General features: G+C 33.5%; 1 protein-coding gene across 1 annotated transcript; it reads left to right on the top strand.

Moving 5' to 3' along the window:
• The first annotated feature begins 1,547 nt into the window (after nt 1–1,547).
• Nucleotides 1,548–12,938, top strand: Tcs4 (Threonyl-carbamoyl synthesis 4). Its single transcript, XM_088260904.1, has 9 exons — nt 1,548–1,937; nt 2,010–2,143; nt 3,094–3,209; nt 4,802–4,939; nt 5,739–5,872; nt 7,251–7,324; nt 9,257–9,405; nt 12,025–12,170; nt 12,443–12,938. Exons 1-9 carry the CDS (start codon nt 1,711–1,713, stop codon nt 12,585–12,587), a joined length of 1,263 nt encoding a protein of 420 aa, XP_088117030.1. The 5' UTR covers nt 1,548–1,710; the 3' UTR covers nt 12,588–12,938.
• Nucleotides 12,939–14,045: the final 1,107 nt, after the last annotated feature.

The following is a 14,045-nucleotide window of genomic DNA, read 5'->3' as shown; positions in this document are numbered from 1 at the left end:
CGGAACACTGCTCTATAATACAAACGTCGAAAATTTTCCCTCTATTCGGACTAGTGGAGCGTTCAGATTATAGTACCTACAATACATTTGTAGAGTATTTTTTTCAAATAAAAAAAAATGTATTGTGAAACTTTAAATGTATTTATTCAACGTTTTAAAAAGAATCAAATATTTTATTTGGTCAAGATTTATTAAATGACATGGGGAAATCTTTGTCTCGCAATTTACGTAAAAGCATCTTCTCTGATACAAGAATATCCACTTGGTCAGCCCATTCTAGGCATGTATTTAAGACAGACACCACGCTTGAATGGGAATACTTGGTACTGCTGCAAAGTCAAACATTTCTTCACTTTCATCCTTTTAGAAGCGCGGCAGAGATGAGTGGGCGTTTGAATAGGGTATTATCACTCGGGAGGAATATATAAGTTAACATACTTAACCTATAAAGGATTGCATAAGACTCGTTTTGTGTTTATGACAGCCGATATTATCAATATTTTCATTCATCATTTTCTTTTGCAAAATTTTTATTAAGTTGAGACCTTATGAATACTAGGCCTTAAGTCAATTACAAAAAGTCGTAGCATAATTATAATTTTGATTTTAAAACTTTAAATTCTCTCTTGCAAAATTTATCAAGGATGTTTCTCTAAAAAATGTTATTCTCAAAAAAATGATTGGGTGTAAGGGGATTGAAATTTTGTTGATTTCAAGGTTTAAAAAAAAAGCAACACACATATTGTGTGAAAAGGTGAATCATCGTCCATTTCAAGGAAATGTAATAAGGTTATATTTATGTCTCTAGAAATTGATTTCGTGATTTCATATCAGCAGGTTATAAAACCGACCCCGCGACCATCTCACTTAAAAAAAATATTGTTCGCAAAGTTAATGGCATCCCGACGTCACTTCTCTAACAAGTGGCACGCAATACTGAGGCCAGATTTCAAGAGTGTGTCCGACGTGACGGTCTACATTTAGACTAAATAATTTATAAGAAATAAAATCCACACTCTCTTCTTTGTGATAGTAATTTAAAAAATGTATTTCCTTTGTACTTTATTTTTTATAATTTTTTTAATTTCGAATTTTGCCACCGGACACTCTACATGTATAAGCTGTAATTTACGAAACGCATACGTGTAATCAATCCATGGCTACAATATCAATTCAAGTACATGAGCTGGGATTCCACGTGGAACCCTGAAAGACGCAGACCCCCAGGCAGACCTCCAAAAAGGTGGAAAGGTCTGGGGGTCAGAAAAGCGACAAGCGGAGACACAAACAGATCCTTAGGATCCACAAAAAGAAGAAGAAGAAGACTTTGACTTTACTTTAATTCGGCCACCATCAGTTTATTGCGGAAAATTTGAATGTTTATACCCCTAAAAAACCCTTTACCAAAGGAATAGCGAAAATCTGAGTTTATTCATACATGTCTCTTCTTACAAAGCTGAGTTTTGTTTTTGTGAGTAGGTATGGTGTATGTGAGTACGGCTGGAAAGTTCGAACGCATCCCAAAGATCCGCTATTATTTCTTTTTTAATCTATGGTCTGATAGAGAATCAGCGGGATAGCTGTCAAAATGACAGTATAAGTTTAAATATTCGGGTTATGGACAACAACTATTTCTTACGAAAATAAAGATAGTTTGTAACTAAACATATCATAAATAAAGCACAATTTCAAATTTCAAGAACGACAGCCATGTCTGTATTATTTAACATGTGCTTGTCAAGGATTCCCGCCAAAGTTATATCGGATAAACTAGGATTTAAAAATGTTATCCGGCGTTCTTTTTCTTCGGAAATTAGGAAGAAATCTATAATATTCGGGATTGAAACATCTTGTGACGATACAGGCTGCGCTATTGTCAATGAAACTGGGCAGATATTGGGCGAAGCGTTACATTCTCAGCAACTAGTACATTTAAGGTTAATGTTTTATAGTAATGTATTGAATAATTTCTTCGACTATTTAATTAATGTTAGGTCTTTTTATTTTAGAAATGGTGGTATCATACCACCCATCGCTCAAGATCTTCACAGGAGTAATATGGAGCGAATAGCTGATGAAGCATTTAAAAAAGCAGGGTTAACTGGATCTGATATTGATGCTGTAGCGGTGACTAATAGACCTGGTGATTTATTTTGTCAATATTTATCTACATTTTGCGTTTAATATTCTTTTGATTTTATTTGTACTTTGTTAGTTATTTTAAATATTGAGTTTCTTTCCTGTTCTTATTATTCTTCCTCTTTATTTAGGACTATGTCCTGTCATTCTCCGGTCCGCTCCTGGGAGGTGGAAGACCAGCTATCTCTCCATTGTTTAGGTGGTCTTCCTGGGGGTCTGCTACCTCTTAAACTGATAAAATATTTCAAAGAAATTTCGTAGGTTTAACTTGAAAAAATATTAAAAAATAATATTTAGGTCATAATATAATATTTGGGTCATAGTAAAGGGCACTGGCAATTTATAATTTTCATTTATATTGAAGCATTTCTAATGTCTCCTTCTTCCTGGCTCCATCCCAACTTATTGTCTTTGTAGGCTATTGTGGTCAGCTATCCTCGTCCATAGTTTATTTTAATAGGTCCCTTTAAAAACGATAGATAGAGGTTTCACTGTATTTATAGTGGTCATAGGCAAAAAACATGCAGCGCAGAATTACATCCATCACTTCATCAGACAAATAAAGGAGAACTTTACTGATCAGAAGTTTGTGCTGCAAAAACACAACTCTAATCCACAATTAAAATTTAATTAAAAATATACATAAACATGTATATTTTTATTATTTGTCACTTGAAACGGGTATGGTATCACTTTTGTATTACTTGTCACCAGTGGCATGCACAGAGAATTAATTAGGGTAGGTGGTAGAGGCAGGTAGTAAGGTAAGCTAGGTACTACTTATTAGGGTAGGCAGTAAGGTAAACTGGTACTACTAAGTGTTTTAGGGTAGGTACTGGTTGCGTCCTGTCATGCGGATAAGTTAGGATAGGCACTGCTTTTCTATATGGTAAGCACTTTCCTGCTTGTCACTATCTGTATATGTTGTATTATGACTTGTATGTTTTTTTACAGGATTATCATTGAGTTTGATGATTGGTTTGAAATATGCCAAACATCTATGTCGGAAGTACAACAAGCCCCTTATACCGATTCATCACATGGAAGCTCATGCATTAACTGCTAGAATGGTAAGACAAAGATGCGAAAATTTATATTATTCACGTGATTACTGTTTTCGAAAATTGTGTTTTGTGGCTCTTTAGACGTGGCCTGTACCTAGCTGCCGTACTTAACACATTGTTGTTGGGTGGTTTTTTCATCAATCCTGACCCTAATTATGCTCCGACAGTCTGCTGCCCGACCCTCAGTATTAGTATTCGTGATTAGTAAATCACAAACCCAATTTCGATCTGTACAATGTTTTTTGGCGCCTCGCGCTCTACTAAAAGTAAGCAAATAGAACACTTATAAGCGTCTCCCTTTTTCTATCAACAGTATGTATAAGAAGCTTTTAAGCGTTTCCCGCAAAAAATGTGTTGAACTTTAAAAGTTTAACATGTAATTTTAACCATATGCATACTTTTTCTATCTTGTTGGCGAAAACACCAATTGGGTACTTAGCATCTAAACTTCTTCTTTTTCTTCTTGGTGTAGGCCTTGTGGCCTGTTTTTAAGAAAGATTAGCCTCCTGCGATTCCCAGCTGTCAATCCACGTTCTCTCTCTCTCTGCCAAAAATAAGCAAAAATGTTACAACGCTGATAAGCGTCTCCTGCTCTCTACCAACAATATATATAAGATGCTTTTAAGTGTTTCCCGCAAACAATGATTTATCTCATAGATTGTTTACTTGCCCAGGATGCCTACTAAGGGTTTTCTCGTCCCTCCAGTAGGTACTTACCATATTTGTACAGCTATGAAGAAATTCGTAGCATAACAGTGTAAATATGAATTGATGGCCTCAGAAAAGAGAACATAAAATTAGGTTAGTTTTGAACTAACGGAAAAATACTTCTTCTTCTTCTTTTTGGTCATCTTAGGAATCTGTTTGTGCCTCCGCATGTCGCTCTTGGGATGTTGACTCCCAGCTGTCTGTCTTTCCATCTTTTCGGAGGTCTGCCTGGGGGTCTGCGTCCTTCAGGGTTGCCTTGGAGGGCGATACGTGGATGTCTGTTTTCTGACATTCTGTATATATGTTCATTCCGGTATCACCTTCGTTGTCGTCCCCACCTCACGATAACCTCCGTCTTACACATGCTCCGGATGTCGGTATTTCTTACTCGGTCTCGCAATGTGTTTCAGGTTATGGATCGGAGAGCCTTCATCTCGGAAGTTCTAAGTCGAGATTTTGTTCTAGAAGTATCTGCTCTTGTCTGAATCTCATAAGTGGCTATTGGTCGAACACATGTTTTTTATATTTTCATTTTACTTTCTATTCTTATGTGTTTGTTCCTCCGCTCCGAGTTTCTGAGGCATCCTGTTATAACTGCAGCATTGCAGCTACAATAATACAAAGTTTATTATTACATTAAATTATAATTATGTACTGTTATAATTATGTAAATCTTTAATAATATAACATGATTGAATCAAATTGGCTCTTTAGACCGGAATCGTGAAAAATACAGCAACAAAATATGATGCAATTTTTTAAGGAATGAATTTTGGAGTTTATATATTTTTATTTATTTTATCAGATTTAATTCCTGTAAATACCCAGACTTCCATATTCCTTTTCATCTATGTTGAGATGCCAAAATGTATTTTTATTTTATTTTTTAGGAACAGGATGTAGAGTATCCATTTTTGGTTCTTCTCATTTCCGGAGGACATTGCCTGTTAGCTTTAGTGAATGATGTCGATGACTTCAAACTGCTCGGCACTACTATCGACGACTCTCCCGGTGAAGCTTATGACAAAGTAAGTTGACAAACTTACAAATGTGTTCTCTCAGACGAATGTGCGGTAAAATACTGTATGATAGATGTTCGAACAGTGACATAAGGAAAGAATGCAACACATTATTTATAAAATAAGAAAGGTGTGTTCGGGCATGTGAATTGAATGAGTGAAGAAAGGATAGTAAAACAAATTTATGAGGCGAATGTGTAGGTAATAGAAGCAGAGAAAAACCGAGGAAAACTAAGCATGACCAAGTATTTTTAACGTCTAAGTTGCTCAATTTCGGGTGTCAAACTTTCCGTCCCGTGCTGGATTATTTTACATTACAATATTTTTGACAAAAATAGCATATTTTTGGCTATTTTTTGTAGTGAAACTTTCGTAAGTCGTTCAGATATCTATTATAGACGTCACAGTACACAATTTACTTATTACGTTTTTATAGTGTATTTACACAAAAATATTAACATTAACAGACTCGCAGCAGAAAATTTGGCGGCCTTATAGAAGACCCGGCTGTCGTATAGTCCATTCGTTGCGTGCGCGCAGTTTTTTTAAAATGCATTATATTGAGTCTAAATTTTGAATTTGTGTCCTTAAGGCGTTGATGGATGGAGGGGCTGTAGGAGCTGTTTTGATAAAAAAAAGTAATCAACGCAAGTGTCCAGCCGCTAGTTTGAATCTATGCATCCCAGAATGTAATTTATGTTGATTTCTCACAAGCGTGACGACAGCCATAGTATTAGGTTGTGTTGTTATCTTATGCAAAACTGTATTTTATTTATAAACAAGTGAATTATGTTTTTTATAATTTTAGACATCAAGGCGGTTGAAGCTGCGGAACATTGAAATGTTTTCACAATTATCCGGAGGTCAAGCTATAGAGTTAGCATCAACATTCGCGAAAAACCCACTCATGTTTGAGTTCTCAGTTCCCATGTCTACTTATAGGTAAGTTGAATCTTAATTTCATTGATTGATTCCACAGTCACTTTGTGATAAGTACAACTATTTCTTAAAATCTATTGTGACACGTGTTTCGATGCATTCCGCACAATTTTCAAAGCCTGAAAAAGAAGTTAAGTCTAAATTTAAGATTAATATTCTCGGGACGTTAAGGGTTTAAAGGAGGGTAGGACATGTTTTTTATTTTATACTTATTAATTTATTTTTCATTTAAAAGTTGTTCATACGACAAGTCATAAACTGCAACATTTCGAAATAAGAGAAATTCATAAAAATAAAAATAAAAATAAACCCATAGATAAAAATATGACGATGACTCGAGCCTACCCCCTCATTGTCTTTGTTCCCACTGATAAAAAATAAAATAAATAAATATATATAAACAGCTTCTACCTCCACTTCATCCTACAACGTCACAAGGACGCAACTCTGAAATTTTGAGTTTGCTTCACATATGGTGTTTGGAAATGATGAGGAATGCATTGAAACATGTGTCACAATGGATGTTACGAAATAAAAATAAAAAGAATCCATTTTTATTTTAAGCTGTAAATATGTACCACTTTATATTAAAATCGATGGCGACACGTGTTTTGATGCATTCAGCATCATTTTCAAACACAGTAATGATGGACAGATTAGTTAAACATTAACTTCATTATAATTTTTGCATATTATTTTTTGACATCTCATCAAAGATGAAGAAGAATATGGAAGTCTGGGCATTTACGGGGCTGACGACCGTCTTAGGCTGGTTTAAGTGATCACTTTACACCCGTGTAACATTCACCAATTCTACCCATTATTGACAACCACACTACTCAATTTCTTGGAAGTTCTTTATATATGAACCAATTTAGAAACCTTGTTCTTGAATCACTAGAAATTCACTAGAGACATCTATTGGTGAGATGTAAAGAAGCTTTTTAGTAAGCAGAAAGTCTTATATTAGTATGTGAGGTCCGAATCCTGGATTACAATTACACACATGAGAAACGCTAGAAAATACCATTTTCATTTTTATTATTTAAGCTTATAATTTGACCAGATAATTTATTTACAACATTTTGAGTGTGTCCAAATACATTTTCACAAAATCTGGATTGTCTCTCATAACTCCTGTTATTGGAGACAATCCAGATTTTGTGAACAAGTATTTGGACACACTCAAAATGTTGTAAATAATTTTTGCAGTTAACACTCGCCTTTGATACTTATTAATAATTTGCAAGATTTAAATTTGATCTATAAATCATATTTGCAATGTGCTATTTGTAATTATGAATTTATAAAAATGAATTCAGCTCTAGCGACATAATGAATTGTTCTCACTTCTCATTTTCTTTGTTTATATTTATTCCAGAGATTGTAACTTCAGCTTTTCCGGCATAAAGAATAAAGTTGTACGCCATGCATTAACAAAGGAGAAATATTACGGTTTGTACTTCCATCAAGTAATCATTTTAGTTGGACCAGTGTGTTGGTTTTTTTTTGGTTTTTTTACTGGTCCCAATTTGTAAGAAATTGCAGCTGTGTTTTAGAACTGTGCTCCGCACCTTTTCTCACTTACGACACACCAAAACTCTTCGTAAAATTCCGTAACACACAAACGCTTAAATATATTGATGTTAAATTAACACACATTTTTTGTACAGTATAATGCATGCGTATGAGTTTTCAGCGACTCGTAAGGGTCACTTTTCTTTGTTTATGGCTACTTTGGTGCGGTCATGGTGTGTACAAATCACACTACGCAGTTTTCAACAGTTGGGACTAAGCATTGGGGGCCATTGAAAAATTACTTACTTATAGCAATTATTATTCTGTAACAGCCGTCGTGTTTGTCAGTAAAAATACTCAATAGTTTGTATCCAAGCGCGATACAATTTTGTGTATGATCTACATTGGTCCAGGGAAGAAGTGCGGCTTGCCAACGGTTGTTTTCTAGTACGCGTGCTCCAGGCAACATGGCGGGTATCCATAGGCTGACATCATTCCCCACTCCTTGACATCAATGTTGTCATGTTACAATATACTTCATTCTGAAGAATAAAAGACAAATTATGAAAAATAATTTGTCATTGTGTATTGAATAAAATTGTTAAAGAAAAACACTTATTTTAAGACGACTAGTTTCGGAAGCTATGCTTACATCTTTAGGTCTAAATGTAAACTAAAACAAAATAAAAAATTAACAGTTCTGTAAATAAACAAGTGTTATAAACAAGTGTTTTTATTTAACAATTTTATCATGTCTTACTACAAAGTAAATGCCGAAATAATAAATAGTGTATTGATTACATAATGAAAAATTGTAAAATGTCAAATACATTGAATTTGGCTGCGGCACACCTGTATCCAGCTCACGGCACGCCGGTTGCAGAGCACTGTTTTAGAGGATCAAATAAAATAACGACTTCTTTAAAAAGAGTTGTTAATTAATTGGTCTTTGGATTTGATCATTTAAAGCTGATCACGCTGATCAATGCACAAATTTGGTTGCATATGGCTTATTTCCAGGTTGTAATATAGTTTATTATTTGATATCAAAAACTTTTGCGGGAAAATATATAAACCAAGAAAAAGTAACCAGTATCATCCCTATTAGGTTACTGAATAAGAAACAGTTACCAATCAATCACACCTTTACGATGTTTAAACAATGATTATTTGTGTAGAACATAAAGGATGGTGATATATATTTTAATCATCGCTAAAATGTTTTATGTAATTTTGTTAATTAAAAAAATTAAGTGAAATTCAAAGTTCAGCTAATATATCGCCCACTCCTTTCAAGAACGTCATAAATCAAAAATCGTAAATTTTCGGTTGTGCATGTTTTCGGTTTGCCAAGAAAATGTACCATATCCCAGCAAAAGAGGATTATTTTTAATTTAATATTTACCCGCTACAGGACAGAAAGTGTTGTTTTTGCATTTTGAAGAAAAGGTATTGTTTAATTACTTTTTTTAAATATATTAAATATTTTTCAAATGGAGAAAAAACCTTCAGGTTTTACCTAGAAAGATCTGTTGCTCAGTAAAAAGTTCAGTAAGTGGCTTAAAATTTTTATTTTTAATACATTGTGTTATATTTTTAAACTTTAATAACGTTCTCCTGAAAAATCAAGTTTTTTGATTTATGACGTTCTTGAAAGGAGTGAGCAATATGAGTTAGGTTTGATTTTGAATTGCCTATGTAGGTAAGTGAAATGTCGCTGAATTTACATTTAACTGGTTTATAAATGTTGGTGAAGTTCTATAGTAAATTTAATTTTATCTACATAGTGTTCAAAATCGATTTGTTAAAATAAATTGTTCCCTCTATTTTTGATTTACTATCTAATTTAATTTAAAATGTTTTTTTTAGGGATCATGGGAGATGGAGTGATTCCTGAGCTGTATGACTTATGTTCCGGATTTCAACTTGCAATTACACGACATCTATGCCAACGGACACAAAGAGCCATGGAATATTTGGAAATAAAAAATTATATACCTAGCAATAAGAAAACATTGGTGAGATATTTCTCTTCAAAAGAAGTAAAAAGCCAGTCTAATTGACGCGTTTCGTTATTTTAAATTCTGATGTTTTAAAGTATTCTTGCGATAATTTGTATTGCGATTTCAGTATTTTGTCAACTTTATTTGCACAATAACTGTAGCAAAACAGCGTCTATATTTTTATTGTTGTACACATGATAATTTCATATTGTTTTTGATATCTCATCAAAGATGAAGAAGAATATGGAAGTCTGGGCAAACTTCCATATTCTTCTTCATCTTTGATGATATGTGAAAAATAATATGAAAATAACTCCCATAATTGGAGATAATCTAGATTTTGTGAACAAGTATTTGGACACACTCAAAATGTTGTATGATAATTTCACTCAACTTTGGTCCAAACCATTTAATTAATTTAGATTTTTGGTACATCTGAACTACATTTACACTTTTCAATAAACTTCAATTCATCTTATTTTTTGACATCTCATCAAAGATGAAGAAGAATATGGAAGTCTGGGCATTTACGGGGCTTACGACCGTCATAGGCTGGTTTGAGTGATCACTTTACACACGTGTAACATTCACCAATTCTACCCATTATTGACAACCACGCTACTCAAATTCTTGGAAGTTCTATATATATGAACCAATTTAGAAACCTTGTTCATGAATCTCTAGAACTTCACTAGAGACATCTATTGGTGAGATGTAAAGAAGCTTTTTATTAAGCAGAAACTCTTATATTATAATCCAGATTTTGTGAACAAGTATTTGGACACACTCAAAATGTTGTAAATTCAATTCATCTTTTCAATACATTATTTCATATTATAATCACATGCAGATCTATGAGAAATTGATATAAAGGGATACAACGAAACACAGAATTCAATCAACAGCCGACTACCGAAGGGGTCTCCATGTAAATATCTTACAAGGGAAACATAAAACTTCATGATACCTACATTCTTAGGTCATATTTAATGTAATTAATACTTTGTTGTCGGGCGGTTTTTTAAGTTAGGGTAATCAACCCCGACCCTTATTATACCCAGACAGTCTGCCGCCCGACCCTCAGTATACTAATCACAAGTAACCGTAAACCCAATTCCCATCTGTACAATGTTTTTTGACATCTCTCGGGCTCTACCAAAAGTAAGCAAATAGAACTCTTATAAATGTCTCCCATTCTCTACCAACGGGGCGCTTGTTCACTATCCGGAATTCCGTGTAATTTTACCATCTGGCACGTCAGTTAGCGTTTTAAAACGACAATTGGCTTGTGCTTTTGTCCATCTTTCTTCGGAGAGGTGCTCTTGATCGGTGCGTGAGCACGTTGCGCGTAAATTCAATCACGCCAAACTGTCGTAGTGGTTTTGATTTTTAAAACCGGAGTGCCGGACGGTGAAATCCCGTATAGTGGACAATCGTCCACAGTATGTGAAAGACGCATACATATAAGCATTTCTTACAAACAATGTGTTTGTTAGTATCTTGCTTAAACTGTGAATGTACAATTGAAAATATTATAATAAATATTTATCTGTGCGATTATTCAAACTCTTTCCAAAGAGAATTATTGTATTTATACTGCGAGATATTTATAAAATGTGTGTAAATAATATTTATAATTGGGGTTTGTATTATATTTATATGCAACAAAACCTCATTATTTCACCTTAAGAACTTGACAAACAAAAAACAGTGTAAAATTAAGGAAAGTTTTAATGTAAAAAAAACCTATATTAATATAAGGTTATATCATTTATGATAACAGTTAACCTTGATTTAACATCACGCTATTTAAGAGTTTTCTTAATTCAACCCTAGACCACAGGACTTGTTTCAATATACTTTAATTTGGGACTGTTGTAAAATGTATGACGATAAGAAAAACTCACATTTTTGCCAAAAAATAAGTGCTACATTTTTTTTGTAAGCATTGCATAAAATTGGTGAGATGAAAAAAAGCTTTTTATTAGGCAGAAACTCTTTTATTAGTATGTGTGGTCGGAATCCTGGATTATAATCACACACATGAGAAATGCCAGAAAACACCATTTCCATTTTTATTATATAAGCTTTTATTTTATTATTATTATTATTATTATTATTCATTATTTTTATCCAGGATTCGAACCTCATATACACTAATAAAAGATTTATTATTAGATTAAAACCAATATTTTTAGCTTTTCCACTTTTTTATTTGACCAGCGACCGGGTTTCGTCGTTACCGACATCATCAGATGACCAGTCTGATGATGTCGGTAACGACGAAACCCGGTCGCTGGTCAAATAAAAAAGTGGAAAAGCTAAAAATATTGGTTTTAATCTAATAATAAATTAAAAATGCAATTCCATCACGAAGTGTCAGTGGATAATATAAAACTAATAAAAGAGTTTCGGCTCAATAAAAAGCTTCTTTTCATCTCACCAATAGATGTCTCTAGTGAAGTCAAGAATAATGTTTCAAAATTGGTTCATTACATAAAATATCGGTAAATTGGATGTCTGTCATAAATTTTATGAATGTCCCAAAATCTAGGGTAAAGTAGCGTTAAAATCATTTAGATGAAAACATCTATTTTGAATTATTATATCATAAATGCTTCATTTTCTTTTCAGGTTGTATCTGGTGGTGTTGCCTGTAACAACTTTATAGCAAAAGGTCTAGAAATTGTTTGTAATGAAATGGGGTACAATCTTGTACGTCCGCGACCAAAATTATGTACAGATAACGGAGTAATGATCGCTTGGAATGGAGTGGAAAGGTATAAATATGTCTACTGTTTTTATTTTTCTAGATCCTGTAATAAACAGGAATGAATTTGACTTATAATTCATCCTCTACCAGAACCTAAAATCTGGCAGTGTCAAAAGTCTGCGTAATTGAAGGGCATGTATGACTTGATGTATGGATGTGAAGGAGGCGAGGAGTGTATGTCAGGACAGAAGAGTGTGGCGTTCCATCCTTTCTGCCTACCCCTGCGGTGAATCGGCGTGACAGTAGAAGTAGTAGTAGTCATATCATTATTTTTTTTAGGGCACAAAAGAATATTGGATTGACGTATGATCTCAACTCTGTCAATGCCCAACCACAATGCGACTTGGGGGAAAACATAATAGATGATCTTCGGAGTCTACACATCAAATGTAATTGGGTTAAATTATCTAAGTTATTCAAGTGATATCAGTAATTTTAGAATTTTTCATGTTACCATTTCAATTAAATATATTATATTATCTGCAGCGGATGCAAAAACACGATGATATCTTTGTGGCATTCAATGCAGTTGACTGAGAATACAAAAATTAGTCATAATACGTTAAAGATAAAACAGTTGATTGAAAAACAATTGTCAAGTTATAAAATATGTTTTATGTTATTAAAGTTTTCTAAAAAGTTAAAACGATTTCAAAGTTCCATAACAATTTTTTTTTTAATGTGTTAAAGTATATATTTGTACTAAGGTACAACACACCTTACATGAGTATTTTTGTTTTTAATATTTGTTAAAAATAAATTTTAATATTTTTAATTTCTTCATGTTTTATTTTTTACACCTTTACCTCCCCAATGGCAATAAGTAGTGCACAAATAATCAATTTTTTAGATGTGAAATTTCAAGGATACATTACATTTATTGGACACATTTCGTTACATGAGAGAGAAGAAACATATGACGTAGAGAGATTGGTAAAGAGATCTATACATTCTAACGCCACGGAAGTGGAACAGAAGAGAGCGACATATACATAATGATACAAAGCAATACAATAATATTGTATCGCTCATACGTGCAATATAGATGTACATGTCAGATGCTATATATAAAGGTTGAGACTGACCGGAGCATTTCTTTGTAACGTAACACGTTACGATGCGAGCATTCAGGCAGTCAGTACAGCGAGCCGAGCGCTTCATCCATAGTTCTAATGCTCGCTGATGCTTGCCGCGAGCGATGTTACGACGTTATGTTACGACGAAATGCTCCGGTCAGTCTCCACCTTAAGAACACTGAGGTAACAATACAAAAATTTTGTTTGAAGAAAAAAATTCAAGTACGTCAAACGAAGAAGCAATGTAACATATCGCTCACTCCTTTCAAGAACGTCATAAATCAAAATTTGTCAATTTTCAGTTGTGCATGTTTTCGGAATGCCCAGAAAATGATCTATATCCCAGCAAAAGCGGTATATTTTTAACTTTAATATTTACCGGCTACCGGGCAGAAAGTGTTGTATTTTGCATTTTGAAGAAAAGGTATTGTTTAACTATTTTTCAAATGGAGAAAAAACCTTTAGGTTTTACCTAAAAAGATCTGTTGCACAGTAAAATGTTCAATAAGCGGCTTGATATTTATTTTGAATACATGTATTATATTTTTAAACTTTAAAAACGATCTCCTGTAAAATCATGTTTTTTGATATATGACGTTGTTGAAAGGAGTGACCGATATGTTGGGACTAAAAGTCTTTGTATTTTCCTTGGTAAATACAAAAAATAAATGGAAAATGAGCAATCAACATGTCGTTTGGTTAACACATTCGCTGCCGGTTAGGGAAGCAATATTTCACCAGAAGCCACGTTATTTTTCTTGGTATGATGATAATATTGATAAATATAAAGTAAAATTAAATGCAAA

The sequence above is a fragment of the Brachycentrus maculatus genome, unplaced genomic scaffold, assembly GCF_059751285.1.
Source record: "Brachycentrus maculatus isolate JH-2025_06_01 unplaced genomic scaffold, ASM5975128v1 h1tg000144l, whole genome shotgun sequence".
Lineage (NCBI taxonomy): Eukaryota > Metazoa > Arthropoda > Insecta > Trichoptera > Brachycentridae > Brachycentrus > Brachycentrus maculatus.
This window is presented reverse-complemented; position numbering and strand designations above follow the sequence as displayed.